Source organism: Sabethes cyaneus, chromosome 2 (assembly GCF_943734655.1).
Source record: "Sabethes cyaneus chromosome 2, idSabCyanKW18_F2, whole genome shotgun sequence".
NCBI lineage: Eukaryota > Metazoa > Arthropoda > Insecta > Diptera > Culicidae > Sabethes > Sabethes cyaneus.
In genome coordinates, this window is record NC_071354.1 from 181,288,579 (window position 1) to 181,311,888 (window position 23,310).

At 43.4% G+C, this 23,310-nt stretch overlaps 1 protein-coding gene across 1 annotated transcript in view; it reads left to right on the top strand.

Moving 5' to 3' along the window:
* LOC128736412 (fringe glycosyltransferase) overlaps positions 1 to 23,310 on the top strand; it is a 265,753-nt gene that overhangs the window by 229,800 nt on the left and 12,643 nt on the right. Inside the window, exon 5 of the mRNA XM_053830895.1 lies at positions 13,036 to 13,174. Within this exon, the coding sequence (XP_053686870.1) occupies positions 13,036 to 13,174 (139 nt within the window). The remainder of the gene's footprint in view (positions 1 to 13,035; positions 13,175 to 23,310) is intronic.

Genomic DNA, 23,310 nt, shown 5'->3' on the forward strand with positions numbered 1-23,310 from the left:
TTAAATCGAAACCATGGTTGGAAATTTTTTATCAATCAATCCTGAAGGTTCTGTCAATCACCTGCTGAGAAATGGGTGTCATTCGGTAACTCTCACCTACGTAAGCAAAAAGTGATGTTCGTCGTAGCTCATTCAACCCATTCTTCCCAGCAGAGCAAGCGCGAAATAGTACAAAAATAATCTGTTCAGCCCTTGCAGAAGCACAGTTCTGTTAGGTCGGGGAAACGTCGAATCAAAATGCCGACCGTTGTGTTGCCGCGGCTGCGGGTCTTTTAGGCCGAAAAAATCCAAAATGAGTATAAGCTCGAACAAAAGCGATGCTCACGATTCCGAAATTCCGGCCCAAAGTCGAGTTCCGTAAGTAAATAATAACTAAAGAGGCTTAACTTCTTTCGAACGTTGTTGGCCTGAAAGTAACCAACCAACCAGAAACGCGAAGAATGCTCGGAAGCGGTGTCACAATAATGTCTGACAACATTATTATCACACGTTTGTGCGTACGCTGGCTGGCTGGCAGGCTGGCGAGGCTCACAAATACCGTCAATCTTCTTCTTGCCAAGAGAGGACGTACTCGCTACCCTGCTAATCTGTTTTTTCCCTTTACCGAACGAACGACGCGGCTAGGTGATGGGAACAATGTTCTTATCTGGTTCCTTTCGCCTGCCACACGTCATTTGATTTTCAGGGAAAGAAACGCGGCATGTCGAATTTCGTACACAATTTCGTGGCTGACGGAAACGCACTTAGCTATTAGGTATGCATTAGGGTTCAAAAGATAAGAAAGAAACCCCCGCTCCGACCGCTTACAACCTTGAGCCTTAAGGTGAAGCCTGCCTGCAATCTGTCACCGAGTTTGGATCGTGTGGCTAATGTTGGCCTCTTCGCGCACTCTTTGACAGATGATTAATTACCGTCCTACACCACCGCCAGCGCACCGTTTCGATGGCAAAGACGCGATTAGTTTTCCATAAAGAATGACGCCCAAGAGGTAGGGGAAAAGTGTATAATGTGCCCCCCCTAAGAATAAATGGATATATCTCCGTTATACTTCCCCAAATTAACGTTACAACTACGTGTATATGTTGGTACTTAAGCTGACAACCAATTGCAATTGTTTATTTCATTTAGTATTGTGGAATAAACATGCTAGGAATTATTTAATAAAAGCACCTAAATGTTGTGTTTCTCGTCTGCGCGGGGTAAAATGCCCCACCTGCGGTATAATATGCCCAATGCGGTAATTTGAGTATTTCTACCAGTGACAGACCAACTCTATTTTGTAGAAAGTAAAACTATTTCCTTTGTTTTGCAAAATATCATTATTTTATGTAAAATAAACCTAGTTTCGGCCTTCTGGTGCACTTTTTCTTTTCTGCATGGGGCACATTATACGCAGCTGTGGCGTTTTGTACCGGGTAGTTGAATTACCTAGAATTTGGACGTTGGTAATAAATTATTCCCACCACGGTTACTCTACAATACTAATTGAATTAAATAATGGCAATCGACTTCAACTTAGATTTGTTTACATAGTTTTAAAGCCACATTTGCAAGGGGGGCAAATTGCACCACCGCAAGTGGGGCATTTTGGCCTGCTTTTACTTATTTGAAAAAATATTAAATGTTAAAGCAAGTCAAGCGTTTCATACCGTTATTTTTAGCAGGGATGTCATTTTGAAGTTCACTTTACGCAATCGAATCGCAACAACCGGTTATTTACAGATTTTGACAAGAAAATAGCTTATGGAAATGACGCCAAAAGTTACATCGGAAGCTGCTCAAAAACAAATTTATTTTTGTTTTATTTTTACAGCATGTGACAACTGTCATACTTGCATAGTAGGCTAGTTCCATCAAATACTATGGTTTCTGGGTGGTTTTGCATTTTAATTTCGCTTGTTTAGCGAAAAACGAAGGGGGGGCACATTGGCCACGGGGGGCACGTTATACATAATTCCCCTAATTATCCGAACTGGCAATGCATGCTGCGGGCTCTGGTGGCCTTTTTCGAAATGTATCACATTTCCTCTCGACTCCCCGACTTCGTCGGGAAGTTTCCTTTACCGATAAGGTAAAACTATGTAAAAAGCGTCAAAAGACAAAACCAGAAGTATCACCTTTGAAGCTCCCGTATAAGATTTTGCAGACTGTCGAGGGATACATTTTTTTGTCGTAGAAAGGTGTGAAGTTTTAATCAACTATACGACAAATGAGATACCAAAAACGTGCTCGACCAGAATCTTTGTAGGGCAAAACAAAAATAGTGAAAGTACTAAAACCATTGTCATTACTCTGGTCCTACAATTTGCGATGTGCACCCACACCCGGTTTACCCGGTATGTCTGCCCTTCACTCGTGATGCGAGAATCAATTTTAATTAAGAACAATTTAGGTTGATAAATCAGCAAATCCGTCTCCAACGTTCGCAGCAACGAGCGCTGTTGGTAACATGCGGCAATTTGTTTCAATGATGCCCAAAGGGGGCGCACTGCCAATGGCGTAGGTTTTGCGGAGTATCCGCTACAGAGTAGTCGAACAGGAATTTGAGTCAAGGCTCTATCAGCTTCATGATAATAGTAAAATAAATGATTTTTTTTATTTTCCTGAAGGTTCTTTTTTCATGCTTTGTTTTTTACAAAGCTCCAGAATTATAAAAGCCCTCACCAAATAGACATCCACCAACAAAATAAAAAAATAATTTGTTTTAATAGGTTATTTAGTTTCCTATAAATTGGAAAAACATGATATTATGGGAGCAGCGTAAGTATTTGCTTGCCCCACCGAATATTTAGATGCAGGGATGATTCGATCACATTGATTCAGTTTTGAGTCATTTGATAGTACCACCTCTGACGGGCAATATTTGAAAAAGTTATATATAAAACATTTGTAGAACTAATTAATCTCTACAATATTGCTGAACAAAGTTTTGCTGTGTCTTTTATATTTACAATGTTATTATGCTGCTTATAAATTTTGCTTGACTGAGGCGGTACGGTTAAATGAATCAAAATTAGTTCAAAATGATCCGGACCATCCCTGGTCACCCACTTCGATCTCTCCTTTCTCTCTCCTTTCTCTATCTCTCTATCTCTTTCGCTTTCTCACTCTCTCTTTCGCTTCCTCACTCTCTCGCTTTCTCTCTTTCTATGTATCTATCTTGATTTCTCTCTTTCTATCTATCTTTCATTCTCTAATTCTATCTTTCTTTCTTCATTCATTTAATCGGCGACCAAAAACAGACAGCTGGGCCCTACTTACGCTCGCTGGCGTGCCCAAGCTGTGGCACACTGGGACACGTGTCCCATTTTCTCTAAAAAAAATAATGTAGGGTACGGGAGGGTATTCCCAGCACACTACTAATTTCGGCATACATTACCTTTTTTGCTGCGCTTTCCCAAATAAAAACTTTGCCGCTTTGATCACGTTTACTTATTCTAGAAACTAAACAGCTGTGAATATGGTATCACAGAACAATTCTACTTCTTTTATCACGGAAGAACACAAAAATTCCCTTCTGATATGAAAATATAAATCAATTTTCATTCACTAGCACTTGCAGCATTTCGTTTTTAATTTCAGCATATGGTGCTCTATTTATACTACTACCAATGTGTGAGGCAGTTACTCCTGAAAGTATTCTATCATGTTGACATAGCTAGTATTTGAGTGACAAGTGACAACCACTTGCTTCTGGTGCTAATGTATATGCACGATTCAATGATACACTAGCGCCAGCAGCAAGCTGTTGTCACTGCAAAACTAGTTATCCTCAATGAGCCGGTATCTAGGCCATACCGACACGTTATCCATCGGTCTCTATTTTGCTCTGTTTTCGCAAAGCATTTAATCCTTGTGCTGGCTATTTCGGCCGATCGGATTTAAAAAACACAGACACCACTATAGAAAATGGGCTCAGTTCAGGCGCAACGACTTCATCATTTCTCGCGACTATAACTCAAATTCAGTAGCGTTTCATAAAAACCAAAATACACGACGATTTCGATGTCCCGCTTTATATTCCATTTCAAGCCAAATTTATTTCCTATATCATCTCCGATTTGAAGTTCAATTTCACGTGAAATTATTTCAATTTCAATGTTTTATTTAGTTAATTTTATTTTAAAGCCAATTCTAAGCTTATTTAATATCAAATTTTCCTCTGATCTTAAGTCTAATTTCAAGTTCAATTCAATGTCCCAATTTAAGTCCCATTTTGAGTATAATTCAATTTCCATATCAGCTCCGAATTCAAGTGTAATTTAAAGTGAAACTTAAAATTCAATGGAAGTTCAATTTCATTTGAAGCAAATCAAATTTCAAGTCCAATTCTAACCGAGTTACACGTCCAGTTTCGAGTCTAATTTAATTCTAATTCGCTTCCGAGCGAAATAAGCCGCTATAACCTTGGCCTATTGTAGCCTGACTTTGGTTAATGCTCCACGTGCCCTTCGCAGCTCAGAACTTCTTCGGCCGGATTTTAGAAGAACGGATTACGGACAAAATGAGCCAATCAGAGCTATGTATTGTATGTTTAATCGTGTATATAGTCACTTTGATTTTAATTGTTCTGCTAACTGTTTTCGAAATCGCTTGTAAAGTTTGAATGTAATATAGTTAGCCTGTTAGTATGTTAGTAGTAATTTAGTATGTTTTATTCATGTAGACACTGTTGTCAGATGGATCAATGTTAATAAATATAAATATAAGTTCATCCCCAAGGGTCCTGTTGCGAACGCAACAAAAAGACAGTTTTCCGGTTCTTTAATAACGTAACTTTATTTATTAACAGCCACTGATGACGCTATTAAAATTAGATTTTTCATGTATAATGTACAATATTTTAGATTTTGATATTTGAAGTTATAGTAATTTAACAGTGTTTCATGCTTCATGCTTTCATGCGAAGTTTCATGGCACTTACGTTTAGTGTCTTTTCTAATTTTTGTTTTTTAACAGGTTAGCTCAACTTTGTTTAATCCTTACGTTTCTATAGACCGTACTGTAGGTTAAGAATCTTTATAATATAGATTTATTTAGTGTTAACAATTTTACTAATTTTAAGAAAATTCAGGTAGTTTTAATGCAATTAGCCAATAATTAGATTAACTTTTAGGTTTAGTTATCGCCTCACTTACAAAACGTTTTTCTGTTTACCTCTTCCGAGTGACGTTTTAGAAGTTGTCATTTACTGACGTTAATCCCATCGGTTCGTTGACGTTAAGGGCGGACTATGGTATCAAAGTAGTTTTGACGAAGGTGCGTAACAACTGAAGGTTGTGACAGGTCCGGAGTATCACTTAACTTTTATTAGCAAAGATACTCGCAACGACTGCATACTGCATAATGTAATCTGTAAATTAATCAATATCTTCAAGGGAAGCGTTTGGTACGGGAGGTCCACGCTTTCTTCCTTCCCCTTGATTTCAATGAGTTGAATGGAATTAAGTATCATTTCTAATTTCACTTGATTCTTTGAAATTCTCTCTGCGTACATGCTGCGCAGTTGGCCTGGCCGCTGACAAGAAAAATGATCGATTCAAGCAATCGTCATTTTCCAGGATGCCTTCAAATATTGGCTACGTTAGTGTGAGATAAGATAAGATAATTAAATTCTAATTCGCTTCCGATCCCAAGTCCAATCTATTGATATAAGAGGCTTATGTCTGTACCGAAAACCAGGTCTCTGACAGGACGTCATAAGAGGCTTATCGGCAACTAAAAACAGGTCCCTGACAGGACGTCATGCTTTCGTAGCAATGGGTTGTATTCTCAGTCACCTCACTGGTCGACTGCTGGATTGCTCGATTGCTCAACTGGTTGACTAGACTGCTCAACTGGACTGGTCGATTAGACTGCTTGATTTGATTGCTCGACTGGACTGCTTAACTGAACTGCTCGACTGGACTGTTCGATTCGAATGCTCGACTCAACTGCCTGATTGGCAGATCGACTTGACTGCTTGACTGAACAACTCGATTTAACTACTCGAGTGGACTACTCGACTTAGCCACTCAACCTGACTGCTCGACTCGACTGCTTGACTGGACTACTCGACTGAACTGCTCGACTCAACTGTTCGACTTAACTGCTTGACTCAACTGCTCGACTCAACTGCTCGAATGAACTGCTCGACTCAACTGTTCGATTTAACCGCTTGACCCGATTGCTTGACTAAACCATTCGATTCGACTGCTCGACTAGACTACTCTATTCAACTGCTCGACTGGACTACTCGAAACTGCTCGACTGGACTGCTCGATTTAACGGTTCGACTCGACCACTCGATTCAACTACTCGACTCGACTGCTCGACTCAATAGCTCGACCGGACTGCTTGACTGAAAAGCTTGATTTAACTGCTCAACTTGACTGCTCCACTCGATTGCTTGTCGCGATATCATATGATCGGTGTTAAATCAGACCGGACCAAGTCGCAAAATTGTAAAAAATAAGTTAATGATCGCAAACAATCAAGAATTTTCTAAGCAACATTTTACTTTAATCAGACTACATAAATGTTGGAAGCAGCCAGAAGTTTTTATTCAGTTAAATAAAATATAATACGCCCATAAAAACTATTTGTTTCAGTTTCCGGTTATGACTCTTTTATGTACAACATCTTAGAGCTATATTATGCTATATAAGAACTCAAAGAACTAATACAAAGATTAAACATCTTCGCAAATACTGGCCAAAGGAATGTATCCGCAGTTTTCTGAATTCTGAACAGACATTTAAATTTTCCGGATCGTAAGATTCGGGCTCAACTAGATTTTACTATCTATTAAGACCACCCAACAGTCCCATAATTGTCCTGTACTCTAACAACCGGCTGCGAAGTCTGTCGATAAGGAAGGGTCAAGTTCTTCAAGACCCATGGCTTGGCTTTCCCAGAATTAAGTTCTAATTGCATATTTGATTTGAAGTCCAATTTCATATCCGAAAACCGATTTCAGATCAAATTCAATTCAAATTTCAGCTCTGATTCCAATTTCAACTTCATGTTCACTATCAAAAATGATTTCACGTTCAATTTTTAACTCAATTCCAATTCCATGTCGCCTCGCGCCTAGTTAAATTAGAGGTACCCAGTCTAATTTTCTATAATTTCTGCAAAGAACAGTTTTTTGGTGTGATATGGTGTGTGTGTCATTATCAGTGCTGTTAATATTCATCAGCATAACGTTCAAACTTTTGGATTATCAGTCTGCCATGCATTGAAAATCTGCTTGCTTTGATCAAACGTACATAATAACTATATACAGCAAGCATGAACTTCATGCACGAGCATATAGAATATCAGCGCCCTGTGACATTGTAACAAACTGATATTCACGTTTGAGTAGTGAAAATCAGTAAAAAAAAATTATGTTGTTATTTAGCATCTGTTGCGTTCAGCTGTTGGACATAAGATTTTTCTTTTCATTTACTGCATTTAAAATTGTTTTTTTCCTGAACTGAATATCACCTTCTGGGTTTGAAAATCACTTTCTCCTGTTCCATTTTCACGACATATTGAACTTGTATACTATGATGAAAATCACAGTGCATTTGTACATACGAAACTCAGAGGCACAAAAAACAATGTATGCTAAGAAAAAAGATTTTCTGTTTTGTTTGAAATTCGGTGATAATTAAAGGCTCTGGTCATTATAACGGAGATAACCGCAATGTATAACCAAAACGCCTAAATGTACTTCTAACGTTATGTAACCTAATGAGACGCAACTACGTTTGGTTTGAGTCTTCGCTTAATGTGATTCTTACCACGAAAATATGATGTCTTGTCTGGAACCTAGTAGGAACGTTGCACTAGCGTCGCAATTATCCTGTACTCTAATAGTCAGCTGCGAAGCCTGTCGATAAGGAAGGGCAACGTCTTAAAACGGTTATACCCAAGGCTTTATAGTATTAGAAGTGAACGTGAATCTGTATGAAACTTTTAGCTTTTAGTGTTACAGTTTACCTTACAAATTTCAAGTTTCTTCTTTCAACTGCTGGTATAATTCCAACTAGTCGTGCTTTCACGATCCTGCAGCGCAACTGGGGAGCTTTTCCCTATAACAAATAGAATGGATCCTTGCACTTCAGAGATACTGGCGATTTTATTGTTGTTACTGTAGAGCACTAAATCGGTTGACGTAGAGACTGGCGATATGAGTTGTGGAAGTGAACAGGGTTGTTCAAACCGGTATCGGATCAACATCCTCCCCTCGTTGTATCTTGCTATCTGCCAAGACTGCACTTTCAGCAACCTCTACTAACGTCAACTTTGTCACTGGACCGTTTCGGTTGATGGTTCGCACAATTGCCTGCCGAAACCTTCCTTCGCCGTCTGGCATAACTTCAGCTATTCGTTCCCGTATCCACTCATTGCGTCTTCCTTTATCGGCGATTAAAACCAGATCACCTTCTTGCACTGAACGAATCTCGTTGAACCCGTTTGGTTGCCTAGGAATAACTGGCAAGTACTCCACCAACCAATGTTTCCAAAAAATGTTAAGCTGTAATTGGAAAGAGGCCTCAAGTTTACCAAGTTCTCCACCTCCACGAACAAGGTCTGTAACCCTTCATGGTCTAACTTCCCGTCCGAATACGTACCTCCCATCGCAATATTCGCCGAACGAATTAAACGTTCCCAAGCACCACCCATGTGTGGCGCCCCTGGGGAATGAAAGTCCATTTGGTAGCTGCATTAGGAAATGTGGCCGAGAATCCAACGTTAATCTACTTACGGAGAATCCGTTTCGCTTCTTGAAAATTCGTTCCATTGTCACTAAAAACTCCACTAGTGAACCGCGACGGCTAACGAATCTCCTAACGCACGTAATGCAGCAAGCCGTGGATAAGTCATAAGCGACTTCGCGCATCGCGAAGTGCATCGCGATGCATAGTGAGGTAGGTGAACAGTGCGTTTCCAGCGTTTGACGGTAGACCTTCCAAATTTCACCGACAGTGGTTCAAAGTTGTCGACTCCGGCGTAGCTAAAGCATCTTCTATTTATGTCTGGGCACACCAGTGCTTATGCTACAAGGTCGGAAAGTAACTCGTTCGTGATAAAAACCTGCGTTCTTTTTTATCGTATCATAAGCTATCCAGTTAAATTTGCAATAGGTAGAACCAATTCCAATCCAATCCCTTTTGGATCGGTGCAAATCTCATCGGAACATTCCAAAACAATTATCTCACAACGACTTTCTACGGCACTTGACCCCGCCGCAGTGTATCTCATCAGCGCGCGCAAATCAACTGCAGCAAATGCAACACCACGGCCGAACTATCCCGTTCGAAGTTAATGGATTAAATTGATCTTAATTAGTGAATACCGCAAATTCTCGCTGCTGGCCGCTGTGCTTAAGAACAAATATTGCTCCCAGAGAGGCAAAGCTCTGCTAAAGTGTCGTAGCTGATTCCATCGGCGTTCCCCTCGCAGACGCGCCGGAACGCGTTAAAATATGCAACGAACTACACGATCTGCAAGTTTGGCAAGTCTGTTCGTCTAAATACCGCGCCTGTTTTTCCCTACCTCGCCGGATTAAGATCGAAATCTACCCGCTGACGGTCGGTCTGCTGTATGTGTTCGAACCAAAACACACAATCCATACCCGCAACATGTGCAAAGGATCACTTACTCTCCCCTTTCCACAGTGCAGCGCATCCAATTAAAAGCGCAAAATTCGCGAGCGCGTGTATTATTTGCATCCTCCGCTTGTTCCGCACCTCGCTCTGTTCCCTCACCGGGAGGGTAGCAGATAAATTCGTTTTAATTAATGCAAATTTTTTGCCGCCCTTGCATATTGCGTGCCTCGGAACGATCGCTTCCGATGTACCGCGCGATCTGCCTTCGCTGGTTGGTAGCTGCATGTTTTGATTAAGAAACATTTTCCTTCTTGCCACAGCAGTCACAGTATACAAAACAAGTGCATCCTGAGATGGCATTTTTTGCTCGGCTCTGCGACTGCTCTGCAGTCTGATATATTGACCTCCCTGCCCGGTTTGTTAGATTATTTTCGACGATTGCCACCCAGAGGCAGCAGTGGTCGTTCCAGCGCTCCCACAAAAGGCGTGATTTGATTAGTTTTATCGATTTCACACACCCGAACCATTGCTGATCCGATTCTCACCTGCCGTGTGCTGGGCGAACCAACCGGTTAAACACCCAGCTAGTAGAATGCGATCAACCAATGAAAATCGCTTCTAATCCATGTAAAGGGTAATTAATTCGGGAGATTTTCCATACATGTTTTTTGTGCGTTGCTTCGCAACGGATGACTCCCTCTTCCAATCGTCGTTTATTAGACTCATTCTACAGTTCCGAATTGGATTCGTCTCGCCGCTTAGTGCGGGTAATTTCGTTTTTTTCGGTTACGCCATCACTAGAACCTCCTCGAATGCTGCCTGCCTTTGGATCGCAGTTTTTTGCCCAATCATCGCGGTTAATCAATCAATCGGAGGATCGAATATACTCTACACGCAATGAGAACCTCACTGGAAAGTACGATGATCAAAGATGGCGTCACAATCTGTCAGCTGCGCTGTTATTTTTCGGTTCGAGTTTGAGGCAAAATTCGGGTTTGTTTTCTAAATGTCTTTAACAAAGTTAGTGAATTTGGCAGTACCGCTGACTGGAACGCTTAACTGTGAAGAATTGAACAAATTGTTGCATAAAATCGTCCAATCGGTTTCGAAGGGTCAAAACGGAGACAACAATGGAGCTGCAAAAAACAAAAAAGCTATTAGCAAAAAAAGTGCGGAAAATTTGGCGGAAATCTTTGTGCAAGTTCAACAACTTTCTGACATATCGGAGTGCCAGAAATCAATGCTTCTTGAACTTGAGAAAAAAATCAAATCACTAGAAAGCGATTTGAATAAAGTGTCCAACGGTGGTTGTTCAAGGTGCGGTAAAGCTGTCGGCTCGGGTGGTCGGCGATCAGGTCGAAAGGAATCTTCTCGGGCGTCACTGAAAAAAGGTTCAAAATCGGTAACCAGCTATAAGTCGCACTCCTGTTTGACAAAGGAAGAATCTGCTGGTGGGTGGACAACTTGGGATCATCCAGGGAAGGCAAGTTCCTCTAAAAACCGCCAGCCAACAACGTTCAAATCTACCATGAATGTTTCGCTGGATAAGTGCAAACAAGTCTGTGATCAGAAAAACGTCCAGATACCGGAACTGGAGAAGTGGATCGAGGATAAGTTACGAAATGTACCGCAATCACCGGAACTTCGGCAAAAAATCGACAAGCTAATTCGTGGAAACATGGATAGCACCGTAGTTCCGCAGTTGAAAAAGCAAATTGAAGCTATGATCTCGAAAACCAAAAGTCAAACAGATTCGGTTCCATTATGTGCATCCTGTCAGAAAGCCAGTGCAGATCCTGCCTCACAAGTTGATTCAAAAGATTGCCTCTGCGTTATTAAACGCAAGCTCAAACAAGCATCGAAAATGGACACCAAAAAACGATGATCCCTTACCGACCAATCGAAGTAGACTTCTCTTGTTGATTTTATTCGAACTGTCACTTTTGAAAATCAATCAATCCAAATTTTAAGCTTTCCTCCGACGATGTCCGATATTGACCTTTCCACCCTGGTAGACAGTTCCATTGGGACACCGGATGGAATCATCAACTGCAACAAACTGAACGATCTACTGCATCTATTGGTACGAAACCTACAGGAAATTCAAGGAGCACTTACGGGAGACGACGCATCGATTGACTTGGAACCGGATTCCAATGACCAGTTTCAGGAGCAGTGGACCGAGATGGGCGAAACAGTAAAAGAGCACGTCGAAAAGATGCAGTGCGTCGAGGATCAACTGAAGTGTCTGGAGGAACGTTTGCAGAAGTGTTGCGAAGAAGGTGTGACTGAAACTAAGGAGCGCATGGAAGAGCAAGAGAAGCAAGTTTTGGAATCCATTACAAACATTGAGGAGCAACTGAAGGCGGGCCAGGAAGCGATGGACGACAGGTTGAACTGTTTAAAAGGGCAGTTATGTAATTTGCAAAAAATGTTCGATGATTGCGGGCTGGATGAATGCTCACTTGCGAAGTTGGTGGAAAGTCAACACCTGGTTGCCGATCTCGTGAAAGACCTGGAAGCAATGAAAGCCCAAATGCAACAAATGGTGGAACAACGGGATCAGATGAACGAGGCGGTTAAAAAACTAGTCGAGGAAAAGGACGACCTAAACAAAGCAATGTCTTTACTTTCCCAGGAGAAGGCCCAAATGAATGCCCTAGTTGATAAACTTGCCTCTCAAGTGGGTTTGTCGGACAAAAAAGAAGCGGCCGGAACCACTCATCAATTGATGACGGATCTGAATTGTGTTTCCTGCGACACAGACGTAGTTCAACGTGACCGGGACGATCTTTCCGTAGCGACTCCAGCCAAGGTCAAACCAAAACGAGTTATCCGCAAACTGTCCAAACCGGAAGCCCAGGCCCGGCTCCGCTCGAAACGTGCTGCCGGAGGATCGCATACGGTTGTCAAACCACCCGAGCGCGTTTTTCGTCCCGACAGCAAAGATTGGTGTGCTTGCTCGAACTCATCTAGTAACCATCGCGAAGGAAACGCTTGACATTTTAGTAACAGTTTCAAGAAAATCCAAACAATTCGTTCACCATGAATCGCATTTCGTACGTAAATCTGGGTCTCGGAAATGAAGGCATCGTAACAAAATCCTATCGAAGTGGACGTCCGCACGGTGTAAGCAGAACTATGGCCGAACTAAATTACCAGCTTAGTTGCAAAAGGAGCGATCGAATTTGCGGAGGACAGCACACCGTAACCAAACCGGAGGAAAAGGTGTTCCGTAATCAGAAGCGGCTGGTGGTTGCCTGTGCCGTCCCAAAACAACTTATGAGACACAAATAAATTGATTTCGATTGATTAAATTGCTAGTAAAATTACCTTATTTTTTACATTTTTGAGAAATTATCCCTATTTTCTTGGGCTTTGCGGTGGGCAAATCCAATTTTTTTTTTTCTTGAAGGTAAGAGCCGAGTTAAAATATTTTTCATTTTAATTTCAGATGGTGGTGCCACTTTGACGACGACAACTACGTGAACGTGCCGCGGCTCGTACGGCTTCTGGACGAGTACAGTCCAACGCAGGACTGGTACCTGGGGAAACCCAGCATCTCCTCGCCGTTGGAGATTTTTCTAGATAATGTAAGTTGATATTTTCCCTTTACCTAAAGCAAACTTTCGCCGCATAATAAATTATGCTGCTTATGAGCGTAATATGATCAAACTTCACCATCGCTTAAACTAACCCGTTACTGTACCTAAAGCCATCAAATAGAGTCAACATTATCATCAATTACGAGTCCACAAGCGGAATGATCTTATTTGACGATCTCGTCACGTAGAACTCCGTGAACGTCCGATTGTGCGTGCCCTCGGTGACCAGAAGCGTTACCTCGTATGGCTGGCTGCCCATAGGCCGGCTAAGAGACAAGAAAAATGACTTCTAGATAGGTGACCATGATTACAACCGGAAAACGTCCTACTGTCTGGGAAGATTTGAATATTAATGACGATTAAAATGATCATTATTAAGTAGCTGTATTTTCACAGCGTACAAGACAAGGAGGAAGACAAGACATCCAGGCCGTGCGGGGAAAACATTGTGAAGAAACTTGTTTTCGCGAAGCACGGTGACAAACGTTGGCGACTCCACCTGCTGTTTTATTGGCATTATGTCTCTTATTTGATGAAGTCCGTAAATTCAATCGGCTTCAAAAAATCTGCTCCAGGAGCAGACGAAAAAAATATTAATTCGATCAGCAGCGGTGTGTGTTTAAAGAGACCATTTAATGCAAGACACAGCTACTGTTATAAACTAATTATCGTTAAAAACTTTATAAACTCAGTATCTATATTTGCAATCTTCAAAAATGAAGCCATCAAAAAAACAAATCGACTGTTTAAGTCCGATAATTTCGTCAAACAAAGTTGCTTGTGTCATACTGATAGACAAATTATTGCATTACATCCTTATCCTAGTCTCTGGCTTAAAAGTAATGTCCATTAATTATTCAAACCACGATGGGGAAGCCACGATGACGAAAAAAAGACAACCCACTAATAATCAAACGAACGAAACAACGAAAAAAAACGGGGAAAATAGGAAGTAACCGTTGACCAATAATTTCCAATGATTTATCGATTATGAAAATTGGAACCACCTCTGTTAATCAGCTTTCTTTCTCGTGTTTTACACTTTATTTTAACTTTTCATTCATTTGCTTTCACTTGACCGAACATTTGTCATAACGAATCTGTGTTTTCTCACAGCGACGGTAAACATTATGAGGATATAGATTCAGTTATTCGTTACCAGTCGGATTTGGTTCAATTCTGAACCTATCCCGGTGGTGCCCACCATTGTTCGTCGGTCTGTCGGTCCGCCGGTCGGTGATAATGATTGGTCAAAACGACCGCAATATCACTAATCGAAATGGGTGATATTTCTTATTTTCTCCGTTTTCGAGCCAGAAAACTGTTATATTGCTCATCATCATCATCATCACCGTCATCATTGGCGGAAGGAATCCGTGCAGATGACGGTGGAGACGACGACGAGCAACCAACCCACAACGGAAACACCAGATGAAGTCATTTTAACTCTAATAAACTTTAACTTTGCCGCCGGATTAAACTCGAACAAAACGGCCGGAACGTGACGTGGCAGGTATTTTTAACCCCTGTGTCTAAGAAAGCGAGAGAAGGCTTCACATCCTCAAACGAAGGGGAACGTTTGGGTAAATGATTTTTTCAGAAGCTGATACCTGCTAGGAGTCACGCGGCGGAAAGGTTTAATTTATCACTTCGCTAATGACATAAAGTTTACGCTTGAGACGCATAATCAACGCCATGGATTTCGTACAGTTTAAGTTAATAATTGACGAAATGTTTGGTTTTGTGGATTCTTATTACTTTTTTTGCTGTATTTTTTTCTCTAGGGAATTGAAAATTCCATAAATTGGACCTTATTCTAAGCCCAAGTTACATCAAAATCCTAATTAAGCTTGTTTTACAATTTCATTTGCAAATTCGTACAATTATTTACAATCACAATACATTAAAATACAACAATTCTTTACGAAAAGGATAAGTTATAGACATAGCTTTTGGACTGAACAGGCAATAGAAAAAAACAATAGTGATCAACTCTAGGCTGTAGTTTCTGTAGACTGAAAGAAAACACTTGTGGCTCTTTTAGAAAGCCTAGAACCGAGTGCCAGCTTAGCTTTGCAATGACTGTTTTTCAACCGACTATATTGCTCAGAATGCAAAAAACAATCAAGTTTCGAATTTCATTTGAAATTTTTAATGCACATTTTGTGCTCTGTATCTCAGGTAACACTCGCACTTTTTCATGCATGAATTGGTCACCACAAAGTGATGCAATCACACACAAATAACCTTCATTTCGAATCATCGCGATGAGTTTTGATGAACTACCAATTTTAAGAAATAAGCAAATGCGCTATCGGATGTCAAGTTTATTACATAGAATTAGCTAATAGCTAATTGGAAATAGCTCTTGAAACTATTTTGTTTGCTCCTGTGCCATTTGAAGTTACTGCCTGTGTCTGGTGTCGCAAGCATATGTCGACGCCTTCAAAATTATCATAAGACTCGCATAACGTTTTATCTTTGATCGAGCAATGAACTTGTCGTATTTCTGCAAAAAAAATGCTTGTCGGCGATTCATCGCGTACGAATAGGATAAGAGAGGGTTACCAATCGTCGATATTTAAATCACTAATGAGCAATCATCACGAGGAAAATTAGCAACATTGTATGGCACCTATGATTGATGACTTTGACCTTCAAAGAAATCCAAATTGTGAAAAGATCCAATAGATTCTGGCCCGGAAACCGGAAAGCTAGGACTATTGTTGGGTGATCATCGAGTATAAGGTGGAAATACTTCTTTGAAGAGCATCCCAATGGCGATAAAACAGAAGGAGGTGAAATGGAAGCTAAGCTAGCAATGCACACAAGCAATAAATAGCATCCCGGTTCCCGATCCCGAATCTCCAGCGAGAAATTCGTGGATGAAAGGTGTGGTTCGACATCCTCTAGCTAGAGTACAAACTGCCCACGTATCATATTTTCGTGGATTTCGGGGCAGCATACGATACAGTTGCACGCACACTAGGGCAGATGCTGCAAGAGAACGATTTTCCGCACAATTTGACACAGCTGAGTTACCCTTTTTTATATTGTTTATGCAGGGATAAAATCTTCATAGACAGCACCTTCACGGTGCCGAATAGGATTCGCAAGGTGCCAACATGCGCTTACCTACTAAAAACTTTCCTGCTCCCCATTTCCTGATCCCCTCCCGGAACTACCGTTAGGTTTTACTTCAGGAGGGAGGACGTGCATAACCACTCCGTCTTATCCGTTACTTGTGTGGGTTCACACAACACCCTTGTCACTTCATACCGCCGCTACCCTTCACCTAGGGCCTGGGCTGCCCACTCAACCCATTACTGACCTTAGCTAAGCTATGTCAGGTCCTGTCACTGCAAACGTTCTAGCCGTTGCAACTCCGTTATCACGTCCGTTGCCGCCCTATCGACGGCACCCCATGCGCGCTGTTCAGCGCACATTCTCTGCACGATGTTGTCGGCGTTGGTGTCTTCTCCTACGACCGCAACCATCTCCCGCCGAGTGGCCACGAAACGCGGGCAGTGAAACATCACATGCTCCGCCGTTTCCTCGACTACCGTGCAAACGGCACAAAAGGGTGAGCCTACCCGCCCACGCGTTTGTAAAGACTTCTTAAAGCATCCATGTCCCGACAGAAACTGGGTAAGGAAAAAGTTTACCACCATGTCTCCTATTCCGCCTGCCATGCATATGGGAAACATGGCTGCAATAACCCCGATCGCATCCAAAGATACAAAACGGTAGCCGCATGCAACGCGCCGTGCCAAGAGCCTGAACACTTTGTTCAGACATGCCTGATTGCGCTTACTGTCCAAAGCCAGGGCCCTTGCCGATGCACCATACCGTAGCACCGACGTGGCAACGCTGGCCATCAGGCATCTCTTACTGCTGCTAGGACCATAGCCGTTCGGCATGATCTTGGACAGCGCAGTAACCGCTGTTGACGCTTTACCACAAGGATAATCCACATGGCTGGTGAAGTTCAGCCTGTTGTCAGCCATAACACCCAGGTACTTCACACTTCGTTTGGAGACAATCACCTGTCCTCCTACGAGGATTTTTGCCTCTAAGGCCGACTTGCGGTTACTGATCATCACCGCTTCCGTCTTACGATGGGTCAACCGCAGATTGACGCCCGCCATCCAACCCTCTATTATGCTTATGGCGTCCGGTGCCAGCATTTCCACCTACTCTAGAAACTCACCTACCACTGTAAGGACGATATTATCGGTGAAGCCAGTGATCTTGACCCCGGTGGGTAGTTCGAGCCTCAGCACCCCATCGTACATGGGATCCCAGAGCGTGGGGCCGAGAATCGAGCCCTGCGGAACACCCGCTGTCACTTTGTATTTCTTCGCTCCATCCGCCGTGTCGTACCCTAGCGTCCGGTTCTCGAAGTAGCTTTTAAGCAACCTGCATAGATTATCCGGTACTCGCATCCTATGCAGCGCTAGCGCGATTGCACCTTAGTTAGCGCAGTTAAAGGCGTTTTTGACATCGATTGTGACTATGGCACAATACCTGTCGCCTCGTCTTTTCCGTCTTATAGGCTTCTCAGCCCTCTCTACCACGGACTTAATGGCGTCTACGGTGGACTTCCCCTTACGGAAGCCAAACTGCGTGCTTGCCAGCCCGACATCGCTCTCCAACACAGCCGTCAGTCTGTTTAGGATTACCCGCTCTAGTAATTTGCCTAACATGTCCAATAGGCAAATCGGCCTGTACGACGAGGAATCACCAGGTGGTTTCCCCGGCTTCGGCAGCAGTACCAATCTTTGGATTTTCCATTTGTCTGGCATACCTCTAGGCAGTTCTGAAGCGTCTCTCTAAAGATATCGGGATATGCTTGGATCGCCGCTTTGAGTGCCTCGTTCGGAATCCCATCAGGACCGGGCGCATTCTTCGTTTTTAAAACCCTGGCAATTACGATGAGTTCTTTATTCGTGACCAGATACGATTCATTCGATTGACCGTACGGGGTCGGTGGCCACCAAACTGGATCGTGTTGCGGGAAGAGCCCTTCCCCGATGACTTTCGGCTTTTGGGGGCAGGTTTCCTGCGGCGCGGACGCACCCGTCATCTTTTTCGTCACCACCTGGTATGTACTACCCCAAGGGTTCGAATCCGCATCTCGGCATAGCTCCTGAAAACAAGATTTCTTGCTACGCCTAACCTTCTTGTTGAGCGCCAGCCTAGTCGCTCTAAGTTCGACCCCCCGAGCTGCAGCATCTGCATCGGTCCGCGCCCTCTACGCTAGCCTTCTCGCTCTGTGGCATCTGGAGTGGAGCTAAGCAATGGTCTCGCTCCACTAGTATACCGAGCGACGACCATTCGTTGGCTGCCCCGTCTTGGGCATAGTGGTATCACATGCCCGTATTAGGACGTTGGTCAGCTTACGGGCACTCAGATTCGAGCGGTTGCTCTCTGCGCTGAGTGCTTCAACGAACAGGTCTTTATCGAAGGCCTTCACTTTCCACCTCCTCCCAGTCGACTTCAACCCGCGTGACCGTGGCATTCGTCGTTCAATCGTGTACCGTATAGCTTGGTGGTCACTATGCGTGTACTCATCGGACACCCTCCAACCCATGTTGGCTAGCAACCTTGGGCTGCAGAAGGTGATATCGATGATCGATTGTTGTACCCCCCTACAAAAGGTACTGACGGATCCCACGTTTGCCAGACTTATGTCCAGCTTGGACAGAGCTTCTAATAAATTTTGTCTCCTAGGGGTAGTGCACCTGCTACCCCATTCAACATCCCAAGCATTGAAGTCTCCTCCAATGACAACGGGCTTCCGGTCCGTGAGCTCGACGGTGAGCACGTCTAGCGTCAAACAGCTCCGGCGACCACCTAGGTGGAGCGTAGCAGCTACAGAAGCAGACGCCATCGACCACAGCAATCACAAACCCTTCTGGGTCAGACAAAACCACTTCCTGGATGGGGTATCTACCCATCACAGCAACCGCTGTCATCCGACCCTTGTCGATTACCCAGTTAGCGCCGTCTCGGGGACCCGGTAGGGATCCGCGATAATGGCAATATCGCACCCCGTTTCGGCTGCCGTTTGCCAAAGCAACTACTGTGCCGTGTCACAACTACTGGGCTCAGATACGTGCCGTAAACAAGCATCACACCATTGGAATCCTTATAAAAATATCTTTCTTTTGACATCAAAAGATTGATTGTAGCCCCGCGGCATTTTGAGATATTGAGATAAAGGACTTATTTTCTAAGAAATCCCCACATCCCAGGCAGTTTACGCCTAACCACCCGTCAGTCGTCCCCGGTTCCGGCCGCACCATTCGGGACAACCTCCGCATGTTCCCTGGTAGAGGCGCAGTCCGAAATCCTCTGCCTCTTGGCCACCAGTGTTGGTCCATGGTCAGACGTAGCCGCTTTGCGCTTGGCAAGCGACGTACGCGTCTAACTAGGCATTGCCATAGCCTTAGCGGCCATGCCCTGAGCTTCGGCGATCTCGCATCGGTACAGAAGCTCGTGCCTCTCCACCTCGGCAGCTATAACGGTAGAGCGGAGGCTCACCGCCAGCTTTTTTAATGTCTAGATGGACATTAGACCGTTAGTTGATGAACGAGTACAACTCGTCCACCAACCTTTTGGCTTCCTCCAGCTTGCTACTGGCTGGAGAAAGCCCAACTCTCGTCTCCAGAGGGTGCGCCACGTCCTCAGTTGACTTCTACCTGCCGATGCCGCCCGCCTTCTTGGCTGAGCTAACAGCGGTACCCACCGGCGTTCTAACTGGAGCTTTGGTGAAGTCAACTTTTTCTTCGGTTTCGCCCCCGTTTTTGGGGGGCTTCCCTGTTTGGGCTGTGCCCCGGATTTCGGCGGGCTTCCCTTCTTGGGTAGCGACCCCGGTAACGGGGGGCTACCAGTCTTCGTTGGCGGCGAGTGCGCCAATTTGCTGCTTTTAGCAAAGATATCCTGCTTGCCTCCAGCAGCACTCGCGTTCGATTCCCCGACCAATTTTAAAAATTTGTCCATGCATTATGGGTCCCAACTCTAAGCCGCTATCTCCGCTCGTATTGTGTAGTCGCCTTAACAATCTCATGGTGATCTATGCAAGCAGGGAGGCCATGGCTCAGGACACTCCCCCCTACCCTTCATGGGGGTGGGGGCATCCGATAGTCAGGAATGTATCATCTGAGTCTACACCACCGCACTTTGACGTGAGTGACGAGCTTTGAACGTACCTAGAGACCAGCCATGGTTTTAATGGGACGAAAGGCAGCTGTACCATTAGCCTAGTCGCCGTTTCGGGAAGGTACCACCCTTCCTTACCTAAGATAGTAAAATAGCACAGCCGTCAGCCCTATAGCGTCGAATCCAAACGTTTTTTTTTTCGCCCGTCCAGTACACACTATAATTAGGATCTTCCTGGAACCGATCCTAATGTGCCCACGGCACTCCCGACTCGGCTTTTTTGTTTAAATTTCGAATGTTTGGATCACCGTTCAATTATATGTTTGGGTTTGGTTGATTTTTTTCGGTGAGGAATGAAACAGTTTTAGATTTTCTGCGATCTGATCCCAAAACTTCGCCAATTTCAAACAAAATACAACACAACCCAAGGGAACTCAAACCTGCAGAACACTAACTGACGAAACTACATAATTAGTATGAAACATTCATAGGATTAAGACGTGTTTTCTTGTAAGTGCAAGTTTGTATGTAAAAAAAATGTATCCAACTAGAGTTTTGTTAAGTAAAAATGTATCCGACTAGAGTTTTTGTTAAGAAAAAGTTCAAATGTTGATGTTAAATGTTTCTTGTTAAATCTAAATTTTGTGTTACTAATACTTGACGACTTGTAATTTTTGTAATTCTACCTCTAAATAGGCGTCCGAAGATGGCTGAATGAAATACAGTAGGCTGAAACGCGTAACGCAGAAAATCTAAAACTGTTTCATTCCTCACCGAAAAAAATCAACCAAACCCAAACATATTTTTTGTTTAAAGTCCTGAGCTCTAACAGGATACTACGACGTCTACAGCTGGCTTGCAGGAGTTGAGCTACGCTCGCCTCTTTACACCACTGCACCACGCCACCCGCAAGCACAACGTGCCCCCCTCTCCCTGTTAGCACACACTGAGGGCCCTACTAGCACAGTTGTTATAAACTAGTTGTGGTAACCGATTAATGACTAATTTCAGTCATAACTAGGTTACAGCAACCAGAAATGACAAAAGTGTACTACTTAGGGGTGCAACCAAAGACTGGTATTTGGTCGACCCTAGACCCAGTTGCGTCCTAGCCGGTACCGCGTGGAGGTAGGGATAAGTAGGGTAGGGACTTTGATCGGCACCATAACCTCGCTGGATTAGGGCCTTCACCGGTCGGAGGACAGGCACTTAGAAACCCAAAAAGACCCCTTCTCTGTCACTATATACAATCCAGCGAAGCAAGTTACCCGATCTTGCCGTGGTTACTATCCTATGCTGGCCCCAGTGTGGAAGTAGGGGTTGGAGTTGCTGCAAAAGTGGCTGAAAACCAGCCTTCTGCTTCAAATTTGTTTTAAATTTTTCCAAAAAATCAAAGCCTTGGGCTTAAATATCTTGCTCAGAGTTGTCCCTTTTCCATCGACACACTTCATAGCTGGCTGTTAGAGTGCATGACAACCACGGGGCTAGTTCAATGATTTTACTTGGCTCTATCTAGTAAGCATTTCTCCAACTTAGCTTCAATATTGTCGTTCAACGAACCGATTCGTAGAAATAAGGGAAATAAGCATTGGCGGATCTAGGGAGGGAGGGGGTCCTAGACCCCCCCTAGAAAAATGGATCTGGCCGACCAAACGAAATGGCGAAAAAAGTGAGTTTAGTATAGGTTTATTCTCAGGCCCCACCACATAGTTAGTTTTATTTTATTCCAGCGTTGCTTCACTTTAGTATAGTCTTTATCTCAGCAATGTTCAAATTTATTTTATTTTGTTTTTAATTTTTATTCCATTTATGCAGTTGACTCTATACCAACTGTTCAAACAATATATTTTCCTAACTATTCAATCTATAAATAGCAGTGTATGTGTTCCCAAACTTTGGAAGAAAACACAAAAAACCTGTTACCAGACATTCCCACCACATCCTCTCACTTGGACAGTTAACATTTTGGGTGCCTCCTCGGTAAAGAAAACAAACGGCAGTTCCATTTTCGGGGGCATCTCCTCGACGATCGACCTTTTCGCGCAATCATTCATCACGTGATATCGCGATTGATCGTTATTTGGAGCAGGAAAGTTCCCGGCAGTGCAGTGCAGTGCGTGCACACGTTAGCCGAATTTGGACAAAGTGATAGAGAGATAACGGATTTCCGTGGGTCCCAAAACAAGATGACCCAGGCTCGGAGTTCGGGGTTCGGGGATGACAGTTTGGCAGCATCCGTCCGTCCTTATTTCATTCACATCAAGTTCTGTGCGGACAAGACCTGTTGTTGAATTATTCATTCGATTCTGTTATTTCGGAACATTTTCACGTAGTTTATTCATCATATTTTGGGAGGGCTCCCAAGAAGCGAAGGTTCGGTTCACTTTTTCTTGGCTCGTTTATTTATTGCCATTCCATTCCGATTCTGACATCAATTGGTGCACATAATTTAGCCATTTGCGTTTTCTCATCCATATCGGTTGCGTTTGGGCGTACCAGTTTTCTTATCAAAGCCAGCACTCTAAAACGGTCCGCCAGACCAGCTGCTGCCGAGTGCCGACCGGGTTCCGAACATTAGTCTGTGATTTTGTGGGTCATTTATCAGAGGCCGCCTCGGATCGGATCGGTTCGGTTAAATCTCCTGCTGCGAATAAATTAAGCGCATGGTGTGACTTTAATTGGATTCATCATAGATCAATGAGACCCGTTCCAGACTACGGGGGCTTTTAATCCGATGGCGTTTTGAGCGGCTCCTACCTATTCCATTTATCCGCATCATTTTCGATTGAGTAAGTAGATGAAATTAGGTATAGCGTCGAAATTCAAAATGTAAACAATAAACATGCTAGTTTTGCAGAACTAAATGGCAGCTGTCAAAACACAGGGCAAATGCAATAGTAGGAAATATTATGACGGATTGTCAGTTAATAATATCATACACTTTACCGTATATTCTGTAA